At 43.3% G+C, this 27803-nt stretch overlaps 1 protein-coding gene across 6 annotated transcripts; it reads right to left on the bottom strand.

Annotated features, from left to right (window-relative positions):
- Nucleotides 1-25870, bottom strand: LOC120407501. Of its 6 annotated transcripts, none has more exons than XM_039543132.1 (5): nucleotides 25738-25830; nucleotides 24614-24645; nucleotides 4473-4562; nucleotides 2023-2615; nucleotides 1-312 (listed from the first exon to the last, which is right to left on the bottom strand). In XM_039543132.1, the coding sequence occupies exons 3-5, from the start codon at nucleotides 4526-4528 to the stop codon at nucleotides 107-109; spliced, it is 855 nt and encodes a 284-aa protein (XP_039399066.1). In that variant the 5' UTR covers nucleotides 4529-4562; nucleotides 24614-24645; nucleotides 25738-25830; the 3' UTR covers nucleotides 1-106. The 6 variants fall into 6 exon arrangements, 4 of the variants coding, with proteins under 4 accessions (XP_039399066.1, XP_039399068.1, XP_039399065.1 ...); XM_039543134.1 differs by having other exon boundaries at nucleotides 2023-2566; nucleotides 25738-25829; XR_005600068.1 differs by lacking the exon at nucleotides 2023-2615 and having other exon boundaries at nucleotides 25738-25753.
- Between the last annotated feature and the right edge of the window lie 1933 nt (nucleotides 25871-27803).

Here is a 27803-nt window from a genome sequence, read left to right as displayed (position 1 = left end):
TAATGTCTTGACATTTTTATTTAAATTTTCTGAAGAACTGCAGTCATTCTCCCTTCATTTAAAGTCATCATTCGTTTGATGTAAACAGGATTTGCATTGTACAAACTCATTTAAGAGAATCATGAATTATCCAGTTCTTAGGAATCAAAAGGAGCATGTATTCTTCATTCCTGATTTTTTCCTGGAATGGCTTGAAAGGTCTGTAGTTTGCTTCTCTCCATAAAACTCTCACTTTCTGTTTTCTTTTCACAATGCCTTTATAGAATTTCCACTGCAGATCCTTCAGATTAAGGAAGTTCACATATTGTGTTTCTGAAAGCAGACAGAAGTTGCATAAAATGTAAGCATTATACGTAATAGCATCTTTCATCAAAATGAGCAAGAAGTATCTGTGTATTGACTTTGCAATGTATTGACTTCAACAAATGCTGTGGGTGCTCAGGACCTCTGAAATTTAAGCCACTTATTTAAGTGCCTATATATGCATTTAGGTATCTAATTTTAGGCACCTAATTGATAAATTTGGGCCATAATTGAAGAAAAAAAAAGGCTTACTCCTACTCCTATTGAAATCAGTGGAAAACTATTCATTTCAATGGCAGCAGGAAAAACTCCTGCTCAAATGGAGTAATCAGATAGTCACTCTGGTTGGCACCCTGGTTGCTAATCTCAGTATACAGGCCAAAGAATGAATAGACACGGACACTTTACTACTGTATCCTCCTACCCCCATTGGTGGTCTCTCCACACCATAGTTAAGACATGTTGATAGAACTGTGAGGAAAAGTTAGCACTGCCTATGTTGCATCTGTTCTGCCCATAAAAAGTCAGAGCCTGTTTGCTTTTTTCCATTCCAGTTTTAAACCACCTTAGCCAACTAGCTTGGGATTTTTTTTGGCGAATGCCCTGTAGGGGGTTTCTTTGAATGGTTTACAGAGGTGAGGCCTCAAAGCCATTTAACCAGCTACTTACATATTCCTCTAGTGTAGAGGAATTCTCGGTGGCATAGGGCAGTATGTTCAAGGCCATTGAAGCTGATACAACTTAAAGCATCCCTGAGGCTGCTTACTCTAAGGGCAGAGCAGGTCTGAGGATCAGGAAGCCATGAAGATGGTCTCAAACTGCTTTTGTGACCTGCTTCCTAAGCTATGTGTGAAGCCAAATGGACTGTTCAATACTGTCAACCTGGCACTTTTCTTGAACACTAAAGAAAATTTAGATATGAAATAGTGATGTGTACTAGGACTAGGCTAGCTTCATATCTCCATTAATACAGTTAGTTTACTGGAAACCATACAATCAGAACAATTGTAGATGTGGCATGGACTCTCCTTTCTCGTATTCAAGTGGGAGAAGTGATGTTATGGTGTAGTGGATGCTCCAGTTTTGGGAGCTCACAGTGTATGCAGGTCATCCAGCTGTAGCAGTGCCAGAAAAATACCTGTTACACTTCAGAGGAAGGAGGTGGAGAAAACCCAAGATGTCATTATACCATCTCAGTTCAAGCACTACTAATTTCACAATCCACCACTTTATTTAAATGAGACCAAAAGCCATTTCCTGCTCCCACTGAAATCAATGCCAACACTTCCATTGAATTCAATGGGAGAAACATCAGGTTTAAAAGAATTAATCTCTGTGCTGAATGAGACCCAAACATATGGATACTGGATCCATGTTAAAATCTCTCCCTCTGCCTCACAGGATTATATTTATTTCTAAATATTTTTATTACATGTCTTCATAGAATACTAAATGTTAGAGATAAATAAGCCTACCTCACTCACTGCAGATTTGTTCCCTTTGAATGGTATATTTTCTAGTGCTCTGACCAGTCTAAGGCAAGGCTCCCACCCACCATCTGGAATTCAGAGTGATTTCACAGTGTAATACTGAAGCCTCACTCTCAGGAATCGTCTCCTGATATTCAGCCTAGATTTCCCCCTTGTTCATTTCATTCTATTGCTCCTAGTTAACCCCTCTTGTATTATCCTCAATCATTCGTAAGTACAGATTGCCAACCTTCAGCGGTCTGGAATTCAGAACTGGGAGGATCCTGAGGTGAGGGCTTGGGTGTTTTCTTTTTCCAGAGTCTCTGCGTAAAGTATAGTATCCTGCATAATATCTCTGCTTTGCAACATTTGGAATAGATTGAAGAAATTGACAAAGGAAGACAATTTTTTATTAAAAGCACATAAGGAAGCATATGCGCTGGCAGTGGACCATCACAATCAGTGTTTTTGTTTTCTTCTACAGCAGAATTTGTAGTCTTCGATTTAGACAGACACTTAACATGCATGGATACACAACTGTTTTGGCTTCTCAGTGTTGTCCTTCGTGAATCAGCATCCTTCTTTGCTACATCATCTTCTGACCAATTGTGTAACAAAGTAGTGGGCTCAGGAGGTAACATGCTTTGCTTGTTATATACTGCAGTCTTCCAGTTATTGGATTTTATTACGGAACGCAGTGTATGGAAGAGAGAGACACGTGTTCCCTTCAAAAACAATTGATGCTTCTGTTGTTCATTTTCAACATTTGCAAGAGATGACAACAATTCTGATACCTGCCACAAAATATAGACTATTTCTATACTGGACTCTGATGGCCCAATCCTGCAATAAAAATTGTGTCAATGACAAACATTTCCTTTTTAATTATATAAGTACCAGTCAGGGATGAGGATAATATTGTGCTAGGCACTGTCCACATATTTAGTACAAAAAGACAGCCCCTGCCCCAAATATCTTACAATCTAAACATATGATAAGAAGCAACTGGAGGCAATGTGTGAAGACAACAGTGGAATGATCATATATGGTATAATAAGCCGTACTTGTGGTACTCATGACATTGATAATATTCCTATTGGGTTGCCTTTGTGCTATTCTGTAAAGATGCATATACAGCTTTTCACAATGCACAAGGTGTAATACCTGCATTTTCTAGTGTGTTCAGAATAGAGAATAAATCTCACTAATTGTTGAATGCAATATCTCTAATTTTTCCACTTGATGACCTCATTAAAGAAACTGCCCCCAGTTGATTTTCAAATCTAATTTGCCTGGAGCAATATATAGGACTACATATATGAATAAGATCACCTGGGAACTAGGCTCTTAGTAGGACACTGCCTTGAAGAGGCATTAAATCCTAAGAATGTACTATTCCCCAGCGCTCACATAAAGTAAGTTCCAGTGCAGATTTTCTTCTGGCTTCAAATATTTTTGCATTATATATCATTTTACATTGGACAAAACAGAGAAACTTTGAGACCTTTAGATATATACTTTTAGATGTAACTTGATTACACAACATCCTTAATGAGAATCCATCTCTCTGTAAATACTGCAGGCAGAATGACCCTGAGGGTGCTAATGAAAACATGACTTCTTGGTTTATTCAGATGACTTATTGGTTCAGCACAACTTAATTTGGGACTGTAGGGAGAGCTGCTTTCCACTCAGGTTTCAATGATTGATGGCCATAAACGGGGAGATTTTTCAATGGTGGGGGGCTAGGCACCTAATTCCCATTGACTTTCAAAGGGAGTTGAGTCCCCAACTTTCCAAATGTGCTTTTGAAGATGCCCATCTAGAGTGATTAAATAATCTATTTCAGAGGTCGGCAACCTTTCAGAAGTGGTGTGCCAAGTCTTCATTTATTCACTCATTTAAGGTTTCGCGTGCCAGTAATACATTTTAATGTTTTTAGAAGGTCTCTTTCTATAAGTCTATAATATATAACTAAACTATTGTTGTATGTAAAGTAAATAAGGTTTTTAAAATGTTTAAGAAGCTTCATTTACAATTAAATTAAAATGCAGAGCCCCCCAGACCTGTGGCCAGGACCCTGGCAGTGTTTGTGCCACTGAAAATCAGCTCATGTGCCACCTTCGGCACCTGTGCCATAGGTTGCCTATCCCTGATCTATTTGCATGACTTCTTTTGCAATTCATCAGGTATGTTACTGAACAAGTAATTATTTGAATTACTGTAGCACAGATTGAAAAACCAACATTTCAGCACCTGTGATAACAGCCAAACAAAATGTAATGAATAAAGGCCAAATGCACCGATAGATGTTTACTTTTTAAATGACAATCATTCTGACAATTTATAGTACACACTTAGCCAGTTAATTACTTTTCTCAATATAGGGGAAAACAGTAGCAATTTAAATACTACACTAGGCTAATAGATATTAAGCTTTTAATAGCAGCCACCATGTTCTGAGCCCAAATCTTTTCTGCTCCAGAACCTAATTTAAGTGTGAATGTACATTGGTGAATCATAAGAAGAGTGTAATCACTCATACATTGCACTCCAAAGAATGAACTATCTCCATATTCTGAAAATGCTATTATACATGAGAGGCTTTTTGAACACACAGCAATTTGATACTGTAGAAGTGTCTACTAAAAAAAAAAAGGCAAATAAAGCTACAAATCATTTTTACCCTAAAGTACTCACTTTGCAACTCTGAAAGAATAACCGTTTCTTCTCTTCACTGCCATTTGGTGACACATTACCCTTCATTTGACTCATTCTATCTACTCTGTGCTGAAAAAAAATTAAAACAACTTAGTTTTAGTATTAGCATTTACAGGGCCACCCAGAGGATTCAGGGGGCCTGGGGCAAAGCAATTTCAGGGGCCCCTTCCATAAAAAAAAGTTGCAATACTATAGTAACATGTATTTGGAAATGTAAAAAATAACTAGTGAAATACATTCAAAAAATAATTTGTAATAATTTGAAAATACACTAAATACATTAAATGCTTTAATGGTATGTATACATTTGCAATTACATAATGGGCTGTTGCTGGGTGATGGTGATGGTTGGTGCCAATGGGCTGTCGCTGCCTGGGGATGGTGCTGCTGTTGCCCAGGGCTGGGTGGGGAGCTGGGCTCTGGGTTGGGGGGTGCCTGGCTCATAGGGGCTGGGCTCAGGGCTGTGGGGGATGGGGTCAGAAGGGTGCCTGGCTCAGAGGGGCTGGGCTCGGAGCTGGGGGGTCAGGGCTGGGGGGGCTGGGGGTGCCCGGCTCTGGCCCCAGCCCCTTACCATGCCGCTTACCCCCTCTCCCGGACAGCGCTGCAGTGGTGTGGTGTCTCCAGCGGGGCCTGAGTTCCCACCGCTCAGCTGCAGCTCGCATCCCCGTCCCCTTACCAGCTGAGACACCAGGGAATGGGGGAGACGGAGGCGGGGGAGAGCCTCCGACATACTCGTGGGGGCCCCTGCGGGGCCCATGGAAAATTGCCCCACTTGCTCCCCCCCCGGGCGGCCCTGACTCTGGGAGCCCTTCTCACCGCTGCCCGGGCTCGGCTCCAGGGGACCTGCCTCCCTCTCTCCCTCCTCGGCTCCTCACACAGTCTGGGAGCCTCTTTCGCCACTGCCGCAGCCCAGGCTCGGTGAGAGGGGCTCCTGGAATGTGTGAGGAGCCGGGGAGGGAGGGAGGCGGGGCCCGGGATGCAGGGAGGGAGGAGGGGTCCTGCTGCCACTGCCGCTCTGAGTCTCCCCAGGGCGGCGCGGCGTTTCCCTGAGTGGGCTGTGCAGGGCGCCACCGGGCTGGGCAGGGGGCTTGGATCCTGGCTCGCATGCTGACAGAGCGAGTGCCTGTGCCAGGGCCAGCTCCCGGCAATGCCGCCCCAAGCAAAAAAATAAAAATAAAAAAAGGGGGGGTGGAATGCCGCCCCTTAGAAAGTGCCGCCCCAAGCACATGCTTGGAGGGCTGGTGCCTAGAGCCAGCCCTGGCCATTAGACCAGACCTAGTGAGGATCTACCTCTCTGCCAAATCTGGGTACATAGATAGTATTCTGAAGTGCTACTAGGCAATCCTAGCACTGCCTAGGACAAATTTAAGCCAGACACTAAATACGGAGATTTCTTATTTAAAAGTTTTTAAAAGAAATCAAACAGCCACTACATTAAATGTTCAAATAGTATAAAAACAAAGTGTGTGAATTCTCACAATGATTGTCAATCTGCCTTTCGGGAAAAAATAAGAACATATTCCCTACTGGAAATCCCTTTTATCATGCAACCGAAAATACGGAGTTGCTAATAGGAGCCTCTGTACATTCAAACTCAACAGATGGTTCCACTGCAGAAGCCTTTGCTTGTCTTTCCTCTGCAGTTCTAAAACAGTTTATGATGTGGGCCTAATCTTACAAAAATTGTTCTGTGGACCATTTCCCCACCTATTCGAGATCAGGTAACACCTTCGTGGCAGGTACAGCAACTGCTTACAAAGAAAAGTAGTACTAGGAACACATTTATAGTAATTTCAGTACTAGGAATATGGGATCAGCCAGTTCACTGAAGACCAACATCAGGTCCTTCATGTGCCACCACTGATGCATGAACCTCAATTTGGGACCTGCTGGTTTAGAGGCATGTACAAGGAGTTAACTCTTCAAATAAATGCCTATTCTTTCTTATGGTGGAGGCTTTTTCAGTAGCTGTGCCTATCAGTGGTAGCAGTTCTTTCCTGCTCAAGTCTCTTTGCCTTCATTCATTTTTTGGTGGAGCTGAAGCCTACCGGTTATACTGACAAAACACAATGACATGAAAATGAGAGCAAAAAAAATAAAATAGACTGTATAAACAAGTCAAGGATTGTAAACGGATTGGCTCACAACCTCCAAAATGTATCCCCCTCTCTGGTGGTCTGTGGCAGTGGGAGCCATACAAAATTCTTCTTCAAAGTCTGTCTAATTCATTACCCCTATGGTGCAGAGGGGAATCTCCTGACAATCATTCCATCACACTGTTTTTAAGCTGTGCTACATGGAAGAATCAATTCATTTCTTTAAGGAGCCATTTGATGACTTCCATTGGTCGGCGGGAGGAAATAGTGACAGGTTTGTCTCCAGCTTTCATCACAGAAACAGATGAGGCTCTGGTTTCTGTACGGAACACAAGGTCTTTCCACATATCGTAATTTTTGTGCCGCTGACATTGCAAACTAACTGCCAGAGCCCAATGCGCGTCTGCTCGCTAAAGGCCCCCGACGTGGATCATAACTGTACGAAGAACAACCCAAGGGGGAAGTATGTTCAAAGTATGTTCTTATTCCCTGGCCCCTCATCTCACTTCCATGTGGCACAGGTAAGAGTCACATGCAGAGGGCTCTATCCCTGCATGGATCCTCTGCAGCAGGCTCGGAGCAGTTTATAACTAACTTTCCTCAAACAATAGACTAGCTGTTTGCATACATGCTGCAGGGGAGCTGGAAGCAGGGGCACTGGGGTGTCCAGCATGAAGTAATATTAGGAAGCGAATGCATGGTTTCCATCATATATGGGGTTCACACTTTTGTTCAATGGCTTTCAGCATCCCCCACTATAAAAATTGTTCCAGCACCCCTGAATTGCTGTTACCATAGGCGCTAGCTCTGTGGGTGCTCCAGGGCTGAAAAAATGAAAAGAATTAGTGGGTGCTTAGCACCCACCGGCAGCCAGCTCCCTCCCTTCCCCCCTGTGCCTCCCATCTGCCAGCAGCCCTGCTGATCAATTTCTCACCCTTCCTCCCAACACTTCCCACCCACCACAATCAGCTGTTCCATGGCATGCAGGAGGCACTGGGAAGGGGGAGGAGCGGGGATGGGGCACACTCAGAGGAGGGGCAGAAGTGAGTGGGAAGAGGCAAGGAAGGGGTGGTGTGAGGATGGGAAGAGGCAGGGCAGGGGTTTGGGAAGGGGTGAGGGCAGGACCTGGGGAGGAGCGTAGGCGGGAAGAGGCGGGGCAGGGGTGGGAGCTTGTGGGAAGTGGGCGGGTGGGGGTGGGGTCTGTTACCATACAGATTTACTGAAAAAGATGATTTGGCTTCTGTGTTTACTTTGTTACCTTAGCCTGCCATCGTATTCACACAACTTATTTCCCTCTCCTCAACATCTTTCCCTAGACTGCACCCTGGTGTGGAATACACATCCCCAACACCCACGGAAAGTAACCAGAAATTGGGGAGCACAGCCCATGGCAATCTGGGGGCTCTGGTAAGTCTGCTTTACAGAAATGTTCATGTAGCTGATACAAAAATCTGAAATTTCTTACAAAAAGTGCAGGAACAGTTGGGAGGCGCTAACCAAATTAATATGCACAGAAATGTTATCATGGTTTCTTCATGTGATATTTCCTTTCTAATACCAGTGAAAATAGTTTTCTTTTTGAATGAAAACACATTTTCCTGACATGATGGAAAAATCCAGCACAGTCTGTGCTAGGGAAAGAGAACCAGAAGATGAAACGTGACCACAGGAAATGAAGAGGTTTAAACAAAAGGAGAAGGGTTTCCCTGCCTACGCCAAGGGGAAAGCAAAAGTTAAAAGAGAATGAACCAGTAAAAATGGTTAACACGGATTCTGATTTAAAAAAAAATATTTGAATTATTACAACCAAGGGACATGCCTGATAAAAATACAAAGCAGGACTTTGGTTTTGTTCAACATCTTTATTAATGATCCGGATGATGGGATGGATTGCACCCTCAGCAAGTTCGCAGATGACACTAAGCTGGGGGGAGAGGCAGATATGCTGGAGGGTAGGGATACGATTCAGAGTAACCTGGACAAATTGGAGGATTGGGCCAAAAGAAATCTGATGAGGTTCAATAAGGACAAGTGCAGAATCCTGCACTTAGGACAGAAGAATCCCATGCACCACTACAGGCTGAGAACTGACTGACTAAGCAGCAGTTCCACAGAAAAGGACCTGGGGATTATAGTGGACAAGAAGCTGGATATGAGTCAGCGGTGTGCTCTTGTTGCCAAGAAGTCTAATGGCATATTGGGCTGCATTAGTAGGGCATTGCCAGCAGATTGAGGGAAGTGATTATTCCCCTCTATTCGGCACTGGTGAGGTCACATCTGGAGTACTGCATCCAGTTTGGGCCCCTCACTACAGAAAGGATGTGGACAAATCTGAAGTAAAAATCTTAAGCGAATCCACATGTTCCATAGAATCTCTATGGATAGAAATTTCATGCTCTAATAAAAATATAACATTAGGGATCTATTATCGACCACCTGACCAGGACAGTAATAGTGATGATGAAGTGCTAAGGGAAATTAGAGAGACTATCAAAATTAAGAACCCAATAATAGTGGGGGATTTCAATTATCCCCATATTGACTGGGAACATTTCACTTCAGGACGAAATGCAGAGATAAAATTTCTCGATACTTTAAATGACTGCTTCATGGAGCAGCTGGTACAGGAACCCACAAATCTAGATTTAATCCTGAGTGGAGTGCAGGAGCTGGTCCAAGAGGTAACTATAGCAGGACCGCTTGGAACTAATGACCATAATACAATAGCATTCAACATCCCTGTGGTGGGAAGAACACCTCAAAAGCCCAACACTGTGGCATTTAATTTCAAAAGGGGGAACTATGCAAAAATGAGGGGGTTAGTTAAACAAAAGTTAAAAGGTACAGTGACTAAAGTGAAATCCCTGCAAGTTGCGTGGGCCCTTTTTAAAGACACCATAATAGAGGCCCAACTTCAACGTATACCCCAAATTAAGAAACACAGTAAAAACTAAAAAAGAGCCACCGTGGCTTAGCCACCATGTAAAAGAAACAGTGAGAGATAAAAAGACTTCCTTTAAAAAGTGGAAGTCAAATCCTAGTGAGGCAAATAGAAAGGAGCACAAACACTGCCAACTTAAGTGCAAGAGTGTAATAAGAAAAGCCAAGGAGGAGTTTGAAGAACGGCTAGCCAAAAACTCCAAAGATAATAACAAAATGTTTAAGTACATCAGAAGCAGGAAGCCTGCTAAACAACCAGTGGGGCCCCTTGACGATCGAAATACAAAAGGAGCGCTTAAAGACGATAAAGTCATTGCGGAGAAACTAAATGGATTCTTTGCTTCAGTCTTCACGGCTGAGGATGTTAGGGAGATTCCCAAACCTGAGCTGGCTTTTGTAGGTGACAAATCTGAGGAACTGTCACAGATTGAAGTGTCACTAGAGGAGGTTTTGGAATTAATTGATAAACTCAACATTAACAAGTCACCGGGACCAGATGGCATTCACCCAAGAGTTCTGAAAGAACTCAAATGTGAAGTTGCGGAACTATTAACTAAGGTTTGTAACCTGTCCTTTAAATCGGCTTAGGTACCCAATGACTGGAAGTTAGCTAATGTAACGCCAATATTTAAAAAGGGCTCTAGAGGTAATCCCGGCAATTACAGACCGGTAAGTCTAACGTTGGTACCGGGCAAATTAGTCGAAACAATAGTTAAGAATAAAATTGTCAGACACATAGAAAAACAAACTGTTGAGCAATAGTCAACGTGGTTTCTGTAAAGGGAAATCATGTCTTACTAGAGTTCTTTGAAGGGGTCAACAAACATGTGGACAAGGGTGATCCGGTGGACATAGTGCACTTAGATTTCCAGAAAGCCTTTGACAAGGTCCCTCACCAAAGGCTCTTACGTAAATTAAGCTGTCATGGGATAAAAGGGAAGGTCCTTTCATGGATTGAGAACTGGTTAAAAGACAGGGAACCAAGGGTAGGAATTAATGGTAAATTCTCAGAATGGAGAGGGGTAACTAGTGGTGTTCCCCAAGGGTCAGTCCTAGGACCAATCCTATTCAATTTATTCATAAATGATCTGGAGAAAGGGGTAAACTGTGAGGTGGCAAAGTTTGCAGATGATACTAAACTGCTCAAGATAGTTAAGACCAAAGCAGATTGTGAAGAACTTCAAAAAGATCCCACAAAACTAAGTGATTGGGCAACAAAATGGCAAATGAAATTTAATGTGGATAAATGTAAAGTAATGCACATTGGAAAAAATAACCCCAACTATACATACAATATGATGGGGGCTAATTTAGCTACAACGAGTCAGGAAAAAGATCTTGGAGTCATCATGGATAGTTCTCTGAAAATGTCCATGCAGTGTGCAGAGGCGGTCAAAAAAGCAAACAGGATGTTAGGAATCATTAAAAAGGGGATAGAGAATAAGACTGAGAATATACAAGAACTAGGGGTCACCAAATGAAATTAATAGGCAGCAGGTTTAAAACAAGTAAAAGGAAGTTCTTCTTCACACAGCGCACAGTCAACTTGTGGAACTCCTTACCTGAGGAGGTTGTGAAGGCTAGGACTATAACAATGTTTAAAAGGGAACTGGATAAATTCATGGTTGCTAAGTCCATAAATGGCTATTAGCCAGGATGGGTAAGAATGGTGTCCCTAGTCTCTGTTTGTCAGAGGATGGAGATGGATGGCAGGAGAGAGATCACTTGATCATTGCCTGTTAGGTTCACTCCCTCTGGGGCACCTGGCATTGGCCGTCAGTAGACAGATACTGGGCTAGATAGACCTTTGGTCTGACCAGGTATGGCCGTTCTTATGTTCTTCTTATGTAGAGTCCCACAGAGGGCAACAAAAATTATCAGGGGGCTGGAGCACATGACTTACGAGGAGAGGCTGAGGGAATGGGGCTTGTTTAGTCTGCAGAAAAGAAGAGTGAGGGGGGATTTGATAGCAGCCTTCAGCTACCTGGAGGGGGTTCCAAAGGGGATGGAGCTCAGCTGTTAACATTAGTGTCAATTATACAGCTGAACGGAGATAGTGGATATTTTATAACTCTGCTTATATAGGGCCTGATCCTTCTTCTATAGGAAGAGTGGCCAAATAGCAACTGATTTCCATAGCAGCAGCTTTAGGCTCTTTCTGTCCTGTACTAGAAATGGATTTTCAGGGACATGGATTTATTTTTCTGTGTTTCTACTATTATTTATTTTTGTACATCTTCACAATCTCCTACCGATCAGGCGCTGTTATGCAGTAGCTAATTGGCAGACCATGCAACAAAGTACACATATCTGGAATCCTTATTCACCTCACCAGCACTTTGGTCATCAGGTAGTGATATTCCCCCCTCGCACCTCTGCTCAAGTACTCTGACAGTTACATATGTAGTGTATTTCTAGGATTATCATTTTTCTGTTAATTCATCTGTCCTCATGAGAACTATGTCTTGTATTCCAAGGCTTAGGAAGCTTCCTCGATCCATTTATAAAAAATATGAACAACATACTAAAAGACTTATGAGATTCTGATGTGAAGAAATGATATTTTCATTTAAGTAACTGAGATTAATACAGTGGAAATTATATTTTTTCCTTTTTGTGTTTCAACCAATTCCCATTTCGTTTCAGCTCCAGATGCTGCAACGACTGAGGTTAAAACAGAAGGATGCAGTGGAATCCCTCCACCCTGCTGATTATTCCCACAGTGACTTGTAACACTCCATAATGCTTGACCTTGTATTATGCAATTGACTCCCTATTATGAAATTCCAACTGCACAAATTACATTTTATGTGATAATATTCTGTTCATTTACTCCGTGTTTAAAATGCAAAATCATAGAATCAGAGGACTGGAAGGGACCACAAGAGATCATCTAGTCCAGTCCCCTCATGGCAGGACTAAATATTATCTAGGCCATCCATGAGAGGTGTGTTTATCTAACCTACTCTTAAAAATCTCCAATGACGGAGATTTCACAGCCTCCCTCTGCAATTTATTCCAGTGCTTTACCACCCTGACAGTTAGGAAGATTGTCCTAATATCCAATCTTAACCACCCCTCCTCTAATTTAGGTCCATTGCTTCTTGTCCTATCCTCAGAGGTTAAGGAGAACAATTTTTCTCCCTCCTACCTCCTTGCAGTAACCTTTTATGTACTTGAAAACCGTTATGAATGAAGGATATCGATGCAAAAAAGTTACGAGACAATTAAGAATTTTAAAAGAAAGGATTGGTCCTTTAACATTGCTGACATATGTTTGCTGTATATGTTTGTGCTTCAACTCTTCTCTGATCGAATCTCATCTCTGAACCCTAACATGCAGTATAACCACAGTATAACAGCAGAACAAATGTGAACCAGAACAACTTCCAAAGAAAAATGCTATAATGTTAGAATGAAGAGAGATTTTGGGTGGTCCCAATAGGTTCTCAAGCCCTAAGTGTCCCTGAAGGAAAATGCCCAAGTGACAATCAAGAAAGTCTTCCAAAACATTTCCTGTTGCTTTTGCAAAAACTCTCTCCTAAACTACCTGAGGTGGGACTTTCATTCAGAGATTCCAACCTAGACTCATCAGCAAGTTGGGCATCTGGAGACATGTTTGGTTGCAATGATAGGAAATGGGATTCTCTGACCAGGAAAAAAGGCCCTGGGGGGAAGGATAGTTTAGTGGTTTGAACATTGGCCTGTTAAACCCAGCATTGTGCCTCAATCCTTGAGGGGGCCATTTAGGAATCTGGGGCAAAAATCTGTCTGGGGATTAGTCCGCCTTTGAGTAGGGGGTTGGACTAGATGACCTCCTGAGGTCCCTTTCCACCCTGATATTCTATAACCTAGAGCTTATGAGGATGAAAATGAAGAGATAGCAATTATTTCCTAACAGAGAAGCAATTCAGCCTCAGTGCTGGCAAGAGAATCCAAGTGGAATTAGAAAATTTTCAATTATAGGACAAACTCAAAGAAGTTTGGAAACTAAAATTTTTAGAAGTACTATCTGAAATCTATTGATATTTTATACATCATGTGAAATGAAATGCAGTGGAATTTTAAAAGATATTGCTACTATTTATTTGTAACAGGATATTTATGGAAGTCAATTATTTATTTATTGCTCTTATTTATGTATTTTACAAAGATTATTATTATTATTTATAAATAAAGTATTATTTTATACAAAATGGCAACCTATACTGGTAGTGGTTTGTATTAAGTACCTATTTAACCAAAAAAATAAATAAATGAATGAAGAAAGAGAACAGAAAAAAATCTGTAATTGTTCAGCCTTAAAGCCCCAGTTCCATAGAGTACATATGCATGTGACTAACAAAGTCTATGATCCAGTCCACTGATGTTAGTGCTTCCAGTTGGGAACATATATAAATATATTGATGACTAAGTGTCCCAGTTTGCAGTACTTCCATATTAAAAATAATTACTGAATGATAATTAGACTTTCCATTCTAACAGACCACACACCACACCTAAACGCGGCCTCCTTTTCTTCTTCTCTCTCATCAGGTTACATTTCCCCCCAAAAAACTTCTTGTTGTGGATGTGTAATGTAGGAGATGGTCATGTTGGAAGAGGCTAGATCGGTGCCCTCCTCCCTAGTAATCCAGATTGCATCAGGGCCGCCCAGAGAATTCCGGGGGCCCGGGGTCTTCGGCGGCGGGGGGCCCCCGCTCAGGGGCGGCTCTAGACCCGAGCGCGCCGAAGACCTGGGGGGCGGCATTTGGCTCCGGTTGAGCTCCCGCAGGCATGCCTGCGGCAGGTCGACCGGAGCCCGGGACGAGTGACTGCGGCGGGTGCCGTGGTCCCGCGGCTCCGCTTGACCTGCCGCAGTCATGCCTGCGGGAGGTCCAGCCGAGCCGCGGGACGAGCGCCCCCTCCGCAGTCATGCCTGCGGCAGGTCCACTCGTCCCGGGCTCAACCGGAACCGCAGGGGCCCCAGAAAACACTCGTCGGGGCCTGCGGGACGCGGGGCCTGGGGCAAATTGCCCCTCTTGCCCCCCCTCTGGGCGGCCCTGGATTGCATGCACCCCTTAACACACACCAATTAAATTAGTTTGTATTTAGCCTGCCCATACCCCATCAATCTGGTATGTGTGCACTCACATACAAACCTGATTTCATTTTGGTGGGGGAAGAGGGTATGTATCCAGCACCTACCCACAATACATTTACAAGCACTGCCCCTCAATATTAAGCCTGTGCTCACATGCATTTTTATCAGGTTTGTGATCCCTCCGACCCCCATCTCATTACCTGTATGTGCGCCCAGACTAACTTCATTCTTGGATGTACACCACAAACAAAATTTCACGTGAATGATGAGACTAGGAATAGGCCATTTGAATTAGGATTATCAACTTCCCCCCGTCCTACCTCTAAAATTCAGAGCCCCTGTTTGGTGGAATACATCAGTCAGTTACTAACCAGGAACAATACTGAATTCGCCTTGCGGCCATCGGCGGGACGGCCCGCCGCTGGCCTTGCACCTTTTAACATTATCTTGAGCACTAGATATATACCCTGCACTTGGTGACAGGATCACTACACCTTATTCTGGCCCTGTATCTGCCTAGTCCTGAGAACTCCAAAGTTATTGCTTTTGTTAGGTGGAGCACTTGGTTTCCATTGCTATTAGTCATTAAACTGCCCTAATTATCCAAGGATCCAGGATTGTTCATTCTAATCCAATGTGTTCAAATACATTTGAAAAATTTGTTAAAAGGTTGTAAATAAGGATTAAAAACAAATCAGGACTTGAGCTTTTTTTTTCTTAAGCTTGAAAACATGCTATACATTGTACATCTTAAGTTCATCTACTGCTGCTTATCTACCACATATCATCACTGCTTATGACATTAGAAACAACTTGCTATGGAAGTTATGAGGTCAGAGAAAGGGGAAGATAATGGTATGCAAATATCCTTAGCAAGAAAATGAGACAAGAAATACAGAACACATGGGGCCAAATGGCACCTCCTCTCAACAAAGCTAAAAAAAAAAACAAATTTGCTTTGGGTGGAATATTTTACCCTTTAGCCTGCTGGGTTGGCATGGAATAGCTGCACTGGTGCTCTCGTGGTACAGACAAATGGGGTTCCTATACACCTCATACATTGGTTGTCACCTACTGCAGCACAGACCTCTCTAGTGGCTACACCCGCAGCCCTCCATTCTGTTGCAGAGAAAGGCACGACAGTGTCCAAGGGGCATAGAGACTTCCCAGCACACACCCTGCTCTCAGCACAGTACAGCTATTCTGCTTATATTCTGCTTTTGTTTATAAACAGAGGGTAGGGCAGCATGTGTGACTTAATATAGTAGTTAATTAGTTTCTAAAATGTTTGGGAGGTTTTCTACTCTAGGAGGTGCCAGCTTTCATTCTTTTACACAGCAAAACTGAGCAAAATTGAAGAACATGTCATCTGATCTTATGAGGTCTTGCCCAAGAAAAGCAAGACCACTTCATCTATTTACATTGTAGAGACAGTCTCCCTTTGTACAGCTTATAGCAGATCTAGAGTATCTTATATCCTGAGATGCAGGACTGAAGGAGATAGGCCTGGGAAAGACTTCTGTAACCGTAACACATTTTCAGTGTGTATATTTTCCTCACATAATGTGCCTGAACTGTTTTAAGCATTTTGCTCAATTTTACATAAGGTGGTTACATCTTTACAAAAGGAAATATGATCTTAAGTATAATGCACATGTATAATGTAGCATGTGCAATATAAAGTGATGCTTCATGGCCAATGCAATGTTATAACAAATATATACATATGGGACTCAGTTATGGCTCTAAGAGTGGGAGGGGAGCTGCACTGCCTGAGTGGTGAAGGTACAGAACGTCACACCATGAAAATGTTCCATTTCTTCTGGGAGGATTAGACCCTCAATAGCTGAACACATCTTTATGAAACTTTTGGTCAGAGGCAGCAACGGCCCTGGCCTTGCAGCCAAGCAAGTCAGTATGTAGAGCTTTCCTCTGGGTATCTTCTTACGGAAAGGACCAGAATATCCACAGCTATATGCTGAAACGGAACCTCAATTATGGTGAGTGGCTGGAGTGGGGCCTTGACCTAGTCATATTGCACCTGGGAGCCATACAAACTCTTCTTCAAAGTCTAACTTCTTCATTACCCCTATAGTGCAGAGGAGAACCTCCTGACAGTCATTCCATCACATTGTTTTTAAGCTGTGCTACGTAGAAGAATCTTTTAATGTACTTAAGAGCTATCCATCATCTATGACTTTAGGTCTTCCTGTGGGAAAGCCAACCACAGGTAGATAAAAAGGGAGGAAAACACAACTAATACATCCCCACTTAAGCTCACCCTTATCTCACTAGCAGGCACGAGGAAATAGTTTGCCATGCTTTCATCACAGAAATAGATGATGCGATGGTTTCTGCACAGAACACAAAATCTTTCCACACAGAGCACGCGAGTGGCTGCATCACTTCTAGGGCTTAGTCAGACATGCCTTCCGGTCCCTATCAGTGTGGTTCCATTACAGCCACCCTGCCAGGGCTGCCCCAGGCTTGAACAATGGGTGCCGGGGGTGGAAAGCTTCAAGTAATAAGAGCGACAAAAAGAATGGTCTCATTCATATACTGCGTTTACTTTCAGTACCCTGCAACATTTTCCCCTGGGATTTCACCCTGGTGTGGAATACAGATGCCCAACACCCCTGGAAAGTCATGGGAGAATGGAGAGCATAACCCAGGACAATGTGGGGGCTCTGGTAAGTCTATTTTCTCTGCTTTGCAGAGTGTCTTTAAAAATCTGAAGCTAAAATCTCAAATTTCTTATAAAAGTGCAGGAAGACTTGGGAGACTCTAACCAAATTAGTATGCACAAAAATGTTTTCATGGTTTTTTCATGTGCTTTTTCTTTTTTAATTTCAGTGTTTTCTTCTTGAATTAAAACACATTTCCCTGCCATGATGGAAACTTCAGCACAAAAGTCTGTGCTAGGGCTTGAGAACCAGAAAATGAAATATGACCACAGGAAGTGAAGAGAATTAAATAAACTAGAAGAATTTTCCTGGCCAAGCCGAGGAGAATGCAAATATTAAAAGAGAAGGAACCAGCAAAAATGGTGAACACTGAATTTGATTTTTTTTTAATTATCTGAATTCTTTCATCCCAGGGACACAATTGGTAAAAAATACATAGTGGGACTTCTCTGCATAACCTCCTTCTGACGACATTATAAATCATAGTCATCCATGTGGGTACCTCTCTAGCATGTTACTATACTAATTGCTCATCCTGTTTTATAAATTAGTCTCAATTTTTCACTATTGTCACTACTGGAGCGATCAACAGGACATGATATTCACACCTTCCAACTGCAACTATTCGTCAGCTATAGTATGTATATAAAGACCTGGAAATAAACAATGAGTTAAGGCTTCATTTTCTCAGAACATTCTAGCTCCTGTGGTTTCACAGAAGGAAAATACTGATGGTTTGTGCTGTCTACATTTTAAGTGTGCCTTCTAAATTGGAAGAAATGGTTAAAGTTGAGATTTGCCAATATTTTTGGCAGGACTAACCCTTTCCTCCCATATTTACTTCCTCCATGTCTAGCAACCTTTAAATATTCCTAAACTATTTCTGTCTCTTAAATGAAGGAGTTTATGAATAGAAAGTGCACCGACTGACAAACTGGAGGTCTTTTCCGTACCATTTTGGAATTGTGGATGATCTTCTTAAATTATAAAAATTAATGTATGATAAAAAGGCTGTATGTGTGTGGATCCAACATGACTTAACATTGTTGTGTACTGTCATAGGTGGTCACTTTCACAAAAAAGAAGGAGGAAACGTAGCAAAAACTAGAAAACAGCAAGAAAAACAGAAAGAAAAACTCTGAAACCTCCAAGAAGGAAAATGTTGTAAACAGAAAATGATCACAGAAAATTCTCCAACCAAATACTTAAATTCAGAGACATGAAGGAAAGACACAACAATCTACATAGGACCCTCAACAAACTCCAGGCTCAAGGTTCCACACAAAGAAAAGGACTGTATAGACATCGTCATGACCTCCAGGTGTTTGCTGCATGTTTGCCTCATACTGCTCTTCTCCACTGAAATCTCATCTCAGCTCTGTACCATGCTTCACTTCCAGCAGAACAAAGTGAACAAAGAGAGCTTGGAGCTTCTGAAGAAAATGAGCAGAAATTTCCCCTCACAATGCATACATGAAAGGGCAGCTTTCAAGCCCACCCAGGAAGTTTCCCAACTCCCACTGTTCCAGAAGGAGAATGCCAAGGTGGCAATCCAAGAGATCCTCCAAGAGATCTTCAACATCTTTAGCAAAAACCTCACCCAAAAGTACCTGGGATGCGACTTCTATAGTCAGGTTCCAAAATGGACTTTACCAGCAAATTCAGTGGCTGGAGGCATGTTTGAGAGCCAGGGGCGGCTCTATGTTTTTAGCCGCCCCAAGCAGTCATGCGCGGGAGGCGCCCCGGAGCCGCGGGAGCAGCGGACCTCCCGCGGGCATGACTGCAGAGGGACCGCTGGTCCCGCGTGGCTCGGCTGGACCTCCCGCGGCTCCGGACGGGTCGCGGGTCCGGCGGCTCCGCTTGAGCTGCCGCAGTCATGCCTGCGGGAAGTCCAGCCGAGCCGCGGGACGAGCGCCCCCTCCGCAGTCGTGCCTGCGGCAGGTCCAGTCGTCCCGGGGCTCCGGTAGACCTCCCGCAGGCATGACTGCGGCAGGTCCGCCCGCCCAGCCTAATGCCCCCCCCGGCGGCAGGGGACGCCCCCTAGATTTTGCCGCCCTAGGCACCAGCTTGTTTTGCTGGTGCCTAGAGCCGCCCCTGTTGAGAGCACAGATGGAGAAGGACTTAACCAACCCAGAAAGTGAGGACCTCCAGCACACCAGTCGGAGAGTGAAACAATACTTTCAGGGGATAGATGCTTTCCTGGAAGAAAAGCAATACAGCCTGTGTGCCTGGGAGATCATTCGCATGGAAATACCCAGATGTTTTGTACTGATTGACAAACTCACTAGAAGCCTTAGTAACTAAGGTACAGTACCAAGCTTTTCCCTGGAGTTAATGACCTAACATTAGTATAATTTTTACAGCTGGATATTTTATATCAGAGGGGTAGCCGTGTTAGTCTGGATCTGTAAAAAGCAACAAAGTATACATATGTGGAATCCTCAGGCACCTCACCAGCATTTTGGTCATCAGATAATGATACTTTCCTCCCTCCCACACCACAAAGTACTCTAACTTCAACATATGTAGTGTGTTTCTACGATTATCATCATTGCTATTAATTAATCTGTCCCCATGAGAACTATTTCTAGTATTCCAAGGTTTGGGAAGCTTCCTAGAGACTTTTAAAAATATTTACATACTAAATGACTTGCGAGCTTATGTGTGGAAAAGATATTTTCATTTAATTTATTGAGATCAATTCAATGAAAATTATATTTTTTCCCTTTGTGTTTCAACTATTTCCTATTTCATTTCAGCTCTGGATGCTGCAACTACTGAGGTTAAAACAGGAGGATGCAGTGGAATCCCTCCTCTCTGCTGATTCTTCCCACAGTCATTTCTAACACTCCATAACGCTTGACGTATTATGCAATACATTCACTCTATTATGGAATTCCAACTGCACAAAGTACATTTTATGTGATAATTTTCTGTTCATTTACTCAGTGTTTAAAATGAAAAATGAAGTGTGGCAAATTGCTGGCACTATTATGATGGGTCTCACACTTTCTCTTCTTTGGGGGGGTTCAGGGCGCCATTTCTTGCCCCTGAATTGGAATATTAATTGCCCCACTAGTGTCCTTGAGGAAGGGAGTAGAGAGAAGGACCTGGGCCCACCTTCTACTCCAGGTCCCAGCCCAGGGGCCCTGAGGATAATGGTGAACCACTTGAACTGGCATTTCCTTCCCCTGGGCTACTTCCCTCTCCTGCCCTTCAGCTTGTGGGAGGCTTCCTGCCCTCCCTCTGCACAAGCCAGGTGCCCCTTACCTAGGGTCTTGGACTTCTTAGCCCACCGCAGCACTCCTCCAAACTGTTCTCTACTCTAACTTCTTCAAACTGTTCTCTGCTCCAACTCCCACACTGTCTGATTGAAACAGGGGGGTTTTATCATGTGACTGACTGCAGGTGCTCTAATTGGCTTCAGCTGCTCTAATTGGCTTCAGCTGCTCTAGTTAATCTATAGCAAACTTTCTTCCCCTTACAGGGAATAAGGCTCCCTTCTAACACTCTCTTGCTGTCCTCTGGCCATGCTGTATCACAGAAGGATATTGATGCAAAATAGTTACAAGACAATTAAGAATTTTAAAAGAAAGGGTTGGACCTTAAACATTGTTGACATTATGTGTTTGCTATATATTTCTATGGTTCAACTCTTCTCTGATCAAATCTCACCTCTGAACTGTAACATGCAGTATAACCACAGTTAAACAGCATAACACATGTGAAGTGGAACAGCTTCCAAATAAAGAGGTGTGGATAATTTTCCTATAATGTCAGAACAAAGAGAGATTTAAGGTGGTACCAAGAGGTTCTTAAGTTCTGAGTGTCCCTGACAATCCAAGAAATCTTCCAACATATTTTCTGCTGCTTTTGCAAAAATCTCTCCCAAGCTACCTGAGACGGGAGTTCCATTCAGAGAGTCCAACATAGACTCATCAGCCAGCTGGGCATCTGGAGACATGTTTCTTTGCAATGATGGAAGGTGGGACGCTCTAACCAGGAAGGAAGAAAGGACTTTCAGCTCACCAGGATGAAAGTGAAGAGATATCAATTATTTCCTACAGAGAAGCAGTTCAGCCTCAGTGCTGGCAAGAGAATCCAAGTGGAATGAGAAAGTTTTCAACTATAGGACAAACTCACAAAGAAGTTTACATATTAAAATACCAACCTTTTTAAAATACTAACTGAAATAAATTAATATTTTATACATGATGTAAAATGAGATGCAGTGGAATTTTAAAAGCTGTTGCTACTATTTGTTCTATTTGTGCATTGTGGAAATATATTCAGATCATTTTACTGTATTTGTAACACTATATTTATGTCAGTCTACTATTTATTTATTCTTATTTATGACATCATAGGTATTTATTGCTTATAAATAAAATATTATATCATGCAAAATGGGAGCTTCCAACAGTAGTGATTTGTATTAAACACCTATATAAACAAAAACAAACCCCAAACCAAACCAACTCCAACTCTGTAATTGTTCATCCTTAAAACTCCAATTCCAGAAAGTACTTAAGCACATGAGACCCATCCCACTGAAATTCGTGCTTCAAGCTGGGAACACACTTAAATACACTGATGAATCTCAAGTTCACTGGTCTTCCATATGAAAAAAATATTAACTGTAACAGACCACACGGATCTCTACCCCTTTTTCCTCTTCTACCCTTTACTAGATTATTTTTTCCCAACACTGGTAGTTGTGGCTGGTTGGTGTAGAAAATGGTTATGTAAGGAGAGGCTAGTTTGGTGTTCTCTCCCTATCAGTCAAGTTTGCATGCCCTGCCAAAAACACACCAATTAAACTCATTTGTAACCAGCCTATCTATGTCCCCACAAAATCAGGTCAACCTGCATTCACACACCCCAACCTAAAATTAATTACGATTCCATGTATCCAGCAATTGTCCCCCTTTAAGTGTGTGCGCACACGCATTCCCAGCAGATTTGCATGTCCTCTCCTTCCCCGCAGCTGACTCCTTTGTATGTGCCCAGCCTAGACTAAATTCATTCTTGTGTGCCAGACAGTATAGCTTCTGATAGCTGGGTCAAGTGCACCCTCCTCCAGGGCCACCCAGAGGATATAGGGGGCCTGGGGTCTTTGGCAGCGGGGGCCCCCCGCTTTGGTGGTAATTCGGCGGCGGGGGGTCCTTTCGCTCCGGGACCCGTTGCCAAAGTGCCCCGAAGACCGCAAATTACCACTGAAGACCCGGCACTTTGGCGGCGCGTCCCGCTTCGGCGGTAATTCGCCGGCAGGGGGTCCTTCTGCCCTGGCCGAAGACCCGGAGCGGAAGAAGCTCCGGGGGCCTGGGCCCCGCGAGAGTTTTCTGGGGCCCATGGAGCAAGTGAAGGACCCCACTCCGGGGCCCCCGAAAAACTCTCGTGGGGGCCCCTACGGGGCCTGGGGCAAATTGCCCCACTTGCTCCCCCTCCCCCTCCCCCGGGCGGCCCTGAGCATTTACAGGGCTAAAGACTGGTAGAAGAGTGGGATGAAATGAGAAAAATGTGAAGATGGCTTGACGGTTTGGTGATGGAATAGCCGTATACAAGTTAGAAGTGTTCCATTCCTCTGCCACTGAAGGACATCTCTAGTGCTTTGTCCAACATAGTTTTAAATGTTCTCAAAACACAGCGCATCTACCACTTTCTTTGGGAGATTATTCCAGTTCAGTGGATCTCAGTGTCAAGAAGTTTATCCTAAAATTCCAAATATTCCTTTTCTTCATTTCATCCAATGTTTCTGGTTTTTCTTTTCCCACCCTAAGCAGTTCCCCTCCCTCCTTAAAATTTGCACTCTTCCTATACTTGTAGACAGTCATTTTGTTTTCTATAGTGGCCATTTTGTCAAAGTGTATCTGTTTAAACTAGGGTTGTCAATTAATTGCAGTTAACTCAAGCGATTAACTCAAAACAAATTAACTCAATTAAAAAATTAATCAAAATTAATCAGTTTTAATCGCTCTGTTCAACAATAATAGAATATCAATTTAAACTTACTATAAATATTTTTGGATGTTTTTTTACATTTTCTACATAGTATTTTTCAATCCACCTCATACAAGTCTGTAGTGCAATATCTTTATCATGAAAGTGGAACTTACAAATGTAGATTTTTTTTTTTTACATATCTGCTCTCAAAAACAAAACAATGTAAACCTTTAGTTCCAATTCCACTCAGTCCTACTTCTTGTTCTGCCAATCGCAAATACAAACAAGTTTATTTACATTTACAGGAGATAATGCTGCCCACTTCTAATTTACGTCGCCTAAAATATAAGAATGTAAAGTGAGCACAATACATTTTGTATTCTATGTTGTAACTGAAATCAATATATTTGAAAATGTAGAAAAACATCCAAAATATTTATAATACATTTAAATTGGTATTCTAGTATTGTTTAAGAGTGTGATTAAAACTGTGATTAATTTTTTTACTCTCGCATTTATTTTTTTTAATTTTTAAATATTTGACAGCCCGAGTTTAAACAATTATCATATGTCAGTTCCTGCTGCTCTCTAATCATTTTTCCTACTCTTCTGTGAATTTGTCTATGCCTTTCTGGTACTAAAATATCCAGAAATGAACACAATGGTCTAGGGAAGTGGTTCTCAACTAGCGGTCCGACGTCCCGTGGGGGGCTGTGAGCAGGTTTTAGGAGGTGCGCCAAGGAGGACCAGTGTTAGATTGTCTGGGGTCCAGGGCAGGAAGTCTAAGCCCTGCCTTGCTTGAACTCAGCTTCACGTGGGGGTCTGGGCAACTGCCCTGCTTGCTACCCCTTAATGTCAGCCCTGGCTTTTATATGCAGAAAAACAGTTGTTGTGGCACAGGTGGGCCATGGAGTTTTTATAACATGTTGGGGGGTGGGGGGAGCTCAGAAAGAAAAAGGTTGAGGCGGGCCACGAATAGGGACTGATCCTGTGAAATGATTCACCTTTAATTTTACAGTCTGAACACATCCCAGGTGATCAACGGGTAATAAGCTGACGGTCTCAACCTAGTTCCTGGAGTACAGATATCCACACTATAAACATCACCACCACAATTTTAGCAGAAAATTTCTTAAATCAGCCCAGAGAATGAAACTAACTTCTCCTTACTAGAGATGACCCCTCCCCTGTGCGTGGTTGCAGCTTCATAGGATGTTTCTAGCTTGTGTGGCATCCTTAATGGCATTTTAAATATATTTTTCATTGGGAAAAGGGACGGTGTTCATGAGAGGACATAACACACACAAGAAACTGAATCGGTGCCTTCTGAGCCATTTCAATTGCTCAGGTACAGCTGCAGAATAGCGCACTTACAGTTTATAGCTCATCCAGACAGGTGCTGGTCTCTGGATTGGGAATATAACGAGAGGTTTGAACGAGCTTATATGTAGTCTGAATTATTTCCAGTAAGGATGATGGAAGCTTTGCCCAGTTTACGCTAAAACTAAAGTTGACCATAACAATTCCAGGCATTCACTACCACCTCCTGTCCACAACCAGTGAGCTAGCACTGCTTGGGCTGTAGGGGGCTGCGGTGTTTGCATCACACCCAGCCTCATCGAAATGTGCAAGAGACCATCAGTTTTGCAGAGGCATCAGAATCCCTGCATTGCCCCTTCCTGGGTAACTGCACATCAGAGCCTACCACACTGAATCCCAAGCTCTGTCTGACTCAGCAATGCAAAGGACTGGATCAAGGAAAAGGACAGGCCAAAGGGAGGCAACATTTCTGACATTACAGGGAAATTACGTTTCTAGGAGCTTCTCTTGCAACCAAGTTGCTGTTTCAAGACATCTCAGTTAAGACAACAGAAGAGGGAGAGCACTGTTCATAGGGAAAAAGTCTGTGAGCAGCAGGAGAAGAAAAGTCAGGGTATCTACAGAGGGAGTCTTCAGGCCAGAGGCAGAGCTGTCTCCCAAGCAGCGGTTCTCAACCAGAGGTACACATACCCCTGGGGGTACACAGAAACCTTCCAGGGGCCAAGGGTGCATCAACTCATTTAGAGATTTGCCTAGTTTTAAAATGGGCTACATAAAAAGCACTAGCGAAGTCAGTGCAAACTAAAATTTCATGCAATGACTTGTTTATACTGCTCTATATACTACACACTGAAATGTAAGTACAGTACAATATTTATAGTCCGATTGATTGATTTTATAATGACATGATAAAAATGAGAAAGTCAGCAATCGTTCAGAAACAGCGGGACTGTGCCACTTTGGTACTGTTATGTCTGATTTGGTAAGTGAGCTGAAACACGGGGGGTAGGTTGGCTGCAGGACACTCAGACTCCTGAAAGGGGTACAGGAGCCTGGCAAGGTTGAGAGCCGCTGCTGTGGGGAAAGGAGAGCGGGCTAGAGAGTCGGCTCCGCGGAGAGAGGGGCAGGCAGGGGGTTTCCAGCGGGAGAAAAGAGCGTTAAAACCATGGCTAACAAACCTCATCAGCAGCAACCCCTCAAGAGCAAGAACTAGCTCCCAGCGGAGCACCTGGGAACGGGCCCAGCCCCCAGCTGCAGCGCGGGCGCCTCCAGTGGCCCGAGGCCCCTGCTCTCCGCGGGGCCACAGTGACTTCCCGGGGACGTCACAGAGCGCGGCGCGGGGAGCCCCCTGGCGGTGGGGAAGGTTGCGCCTGCGTCAGTCCCGTTGCCTGGGCCGCTCAGCCCGGGGCCCTTCTCCTGAGCGGCCCCCGCCACCTGGCCGCTCTGGCACGGGGGAGGCGGCTGCCGTGCGATGCCAGGCGGACGAAGCCAGCTCTCCGCTCCCGCCCTGCCAGTACTAAAGCACTACCCCTGGGGTTACTGCCCAGGCGGCTCCGGGCCGGCACCGCTGCTTCTCAGCTTTCCGCTGCGTTTACACAGAAGCTTGTCCAGGGGGAAAACGGGAATGACACTGCAGACGCGGTGTGTGTGTCACTGTGTAGCTCTGAGGGCTTATGTTGTGTTTAGCACACGAGTTCCCCTTAAAACTAAAAAGAACAGGAGTCCTTGTGGCACCTTAGAGACTAAAATTTGTTTGAGCATAAGCTTTGGTGGGCTACAGCCCACATCATAGGATGCATGCAGTGGAAAATACAGTAGGAAGAGATATATAGACACACCGAGTGTGTATGGTAACACCCATTGCTTCATGATCTCTTATGCTCAAATAAATTTGTTAGTCTCTAAGGTGCTACAAGCACACCTGTTCTTTTGCAGATACAGACTAACACGGCTGCTACTCTGAAACCTTAAAACTAAAGTTACTTGTACCAGCAAGGCTGTGCCCTACCTGTGCCTTGGTTTAAGAAAACAATCCCACTTTTAGCTACTTTCACCTTTGCAGCAGGTGCAACCCACTGCTCGGTTTGTATGTGAGGGTCCCTTCATTTGGAGAAAAATGTGTGTCAACTGAATATTTGCTGTTTATCCTAACAGTTACAGTTTGTAAGGGTACTGATTACAGCTGTTAAATATGACAGCTTCCCTTTCTAGTAATGAAAAATGTAAATGACAAAAAAAATTAATAGCTCCAATCTAATGCCTGGAAATCTAACAAATTTGGTGCCAATCATTATGGTACCTAATTACTGCTCACTTGCAAATAAATTTACTGTACTTACGTGTACAAATTAGGCACACAGTCATGCACAATTGCCTACATGCAAGTGCGTGAAAATCTTGGGCTTAATATTTGAAAACAAGAAACAAAGATGATAAAAACCAAAAACACACGTTTTTATCAGCACACCAAGTAGTGCAGTCACGGATCCACTCTCTGGACTAGTTGAATGATATCAGCAGTCTGGTAGAGCTGGATGATATATGTGCACAGCAGAGGGATAAGAATGCTTTGGCTTGACCTTTCTGTTGTCTTTCAAGGGGAGAGAGGATGAAAATGTACTCTTACTGCTCACAGTGCTGTCCCCACTGGGGAGACAGGGTGGTACTACGGCTAAGTGAATATTTTTCCTCCTCTTCTTTTACAACGGAACATTCCATTTATATGCTTGTTTCTTTACTTCGAATCCTGGCCTCATGGTAAGGAACTAAAAGGATATTGTTGAACACTATTTATTTTATTTGGAAATATATATATTGGTTCTCACCTAAGTACCCTATATTACAAAAATGATCAGTTATAGCTCGACAGGAAGGGGGCTTAATGGTTAAAACTCAGCTTACTTCATTTGTGCATAAATTTTCAGCCTCTTCACCATACAGTTGAAGTTTCTCCTCCCTCACGAGTTCAGCACTGTACAACTCTTCTCCTTTCTACATCTCCGACTTAGTTCCTTCTTGCACCACTGCCTTCACTCCACCCATGCATGTCCTCACCTGCTCCTTTTGTCTCATTATGCCCAGAATAACCTCACATTATTTAATTGACACCAAGTTGCCCTCCCTCAACACACCTCTGAAAACTCACCTGCTCTGTGCAGGATCCCAGTGATAACGCTCACTCTGTGACTGCTTGTTGCACTACACCAGTTTGTACTAGGGATGTAAATATTGTTTAAAAAGTTAA

Source organism: Mauremys reevesii, linkage group 6, assembly GCF_016161935.1.
Source record: "Mauremys reevesii isolate NIE-2019 linkage group 6, ASM1616193v1, whole genome shotgun sequence".
Lineage (NCBI taxonomy): Eukaryota > Metazoa > Chordata > Testudines > Geoemydidae > Mauremys > Mauremys reevesii.
Note: the sequence above shows the minus strand (reverse complement) of the source record. Positions and strands in the feature narration are given on the sequence as shown.

What these genes read in the sequence shown, in the direction of transcription:
- LOC120407501 (XM_039543131.1), bottom strand. Translation starts at nt 4,528, where the DNA reads ATGTGTCACCAAATGGCAGTGAAGAGAAGAAACGGTTATTCTTTCAGA. An exon ending in TATTCTTTCAGAGTTGCAAA is followed by an intron (nt 2,616 to 4,472) that starts GTGAGTACTTTA and finishes TTTTTATTGCAG; the next exon opens with GATTGGGCCATCAGAGTCCA. An exon ending in TGAATTCCAGACCGCTGAAG is followed by an intron (nt 313 to 2,022) that starts GTTGGCAATCTG and finishes GTCTGCTTTCAG; the next exon opens with AAACACAATATGTGAACTTC.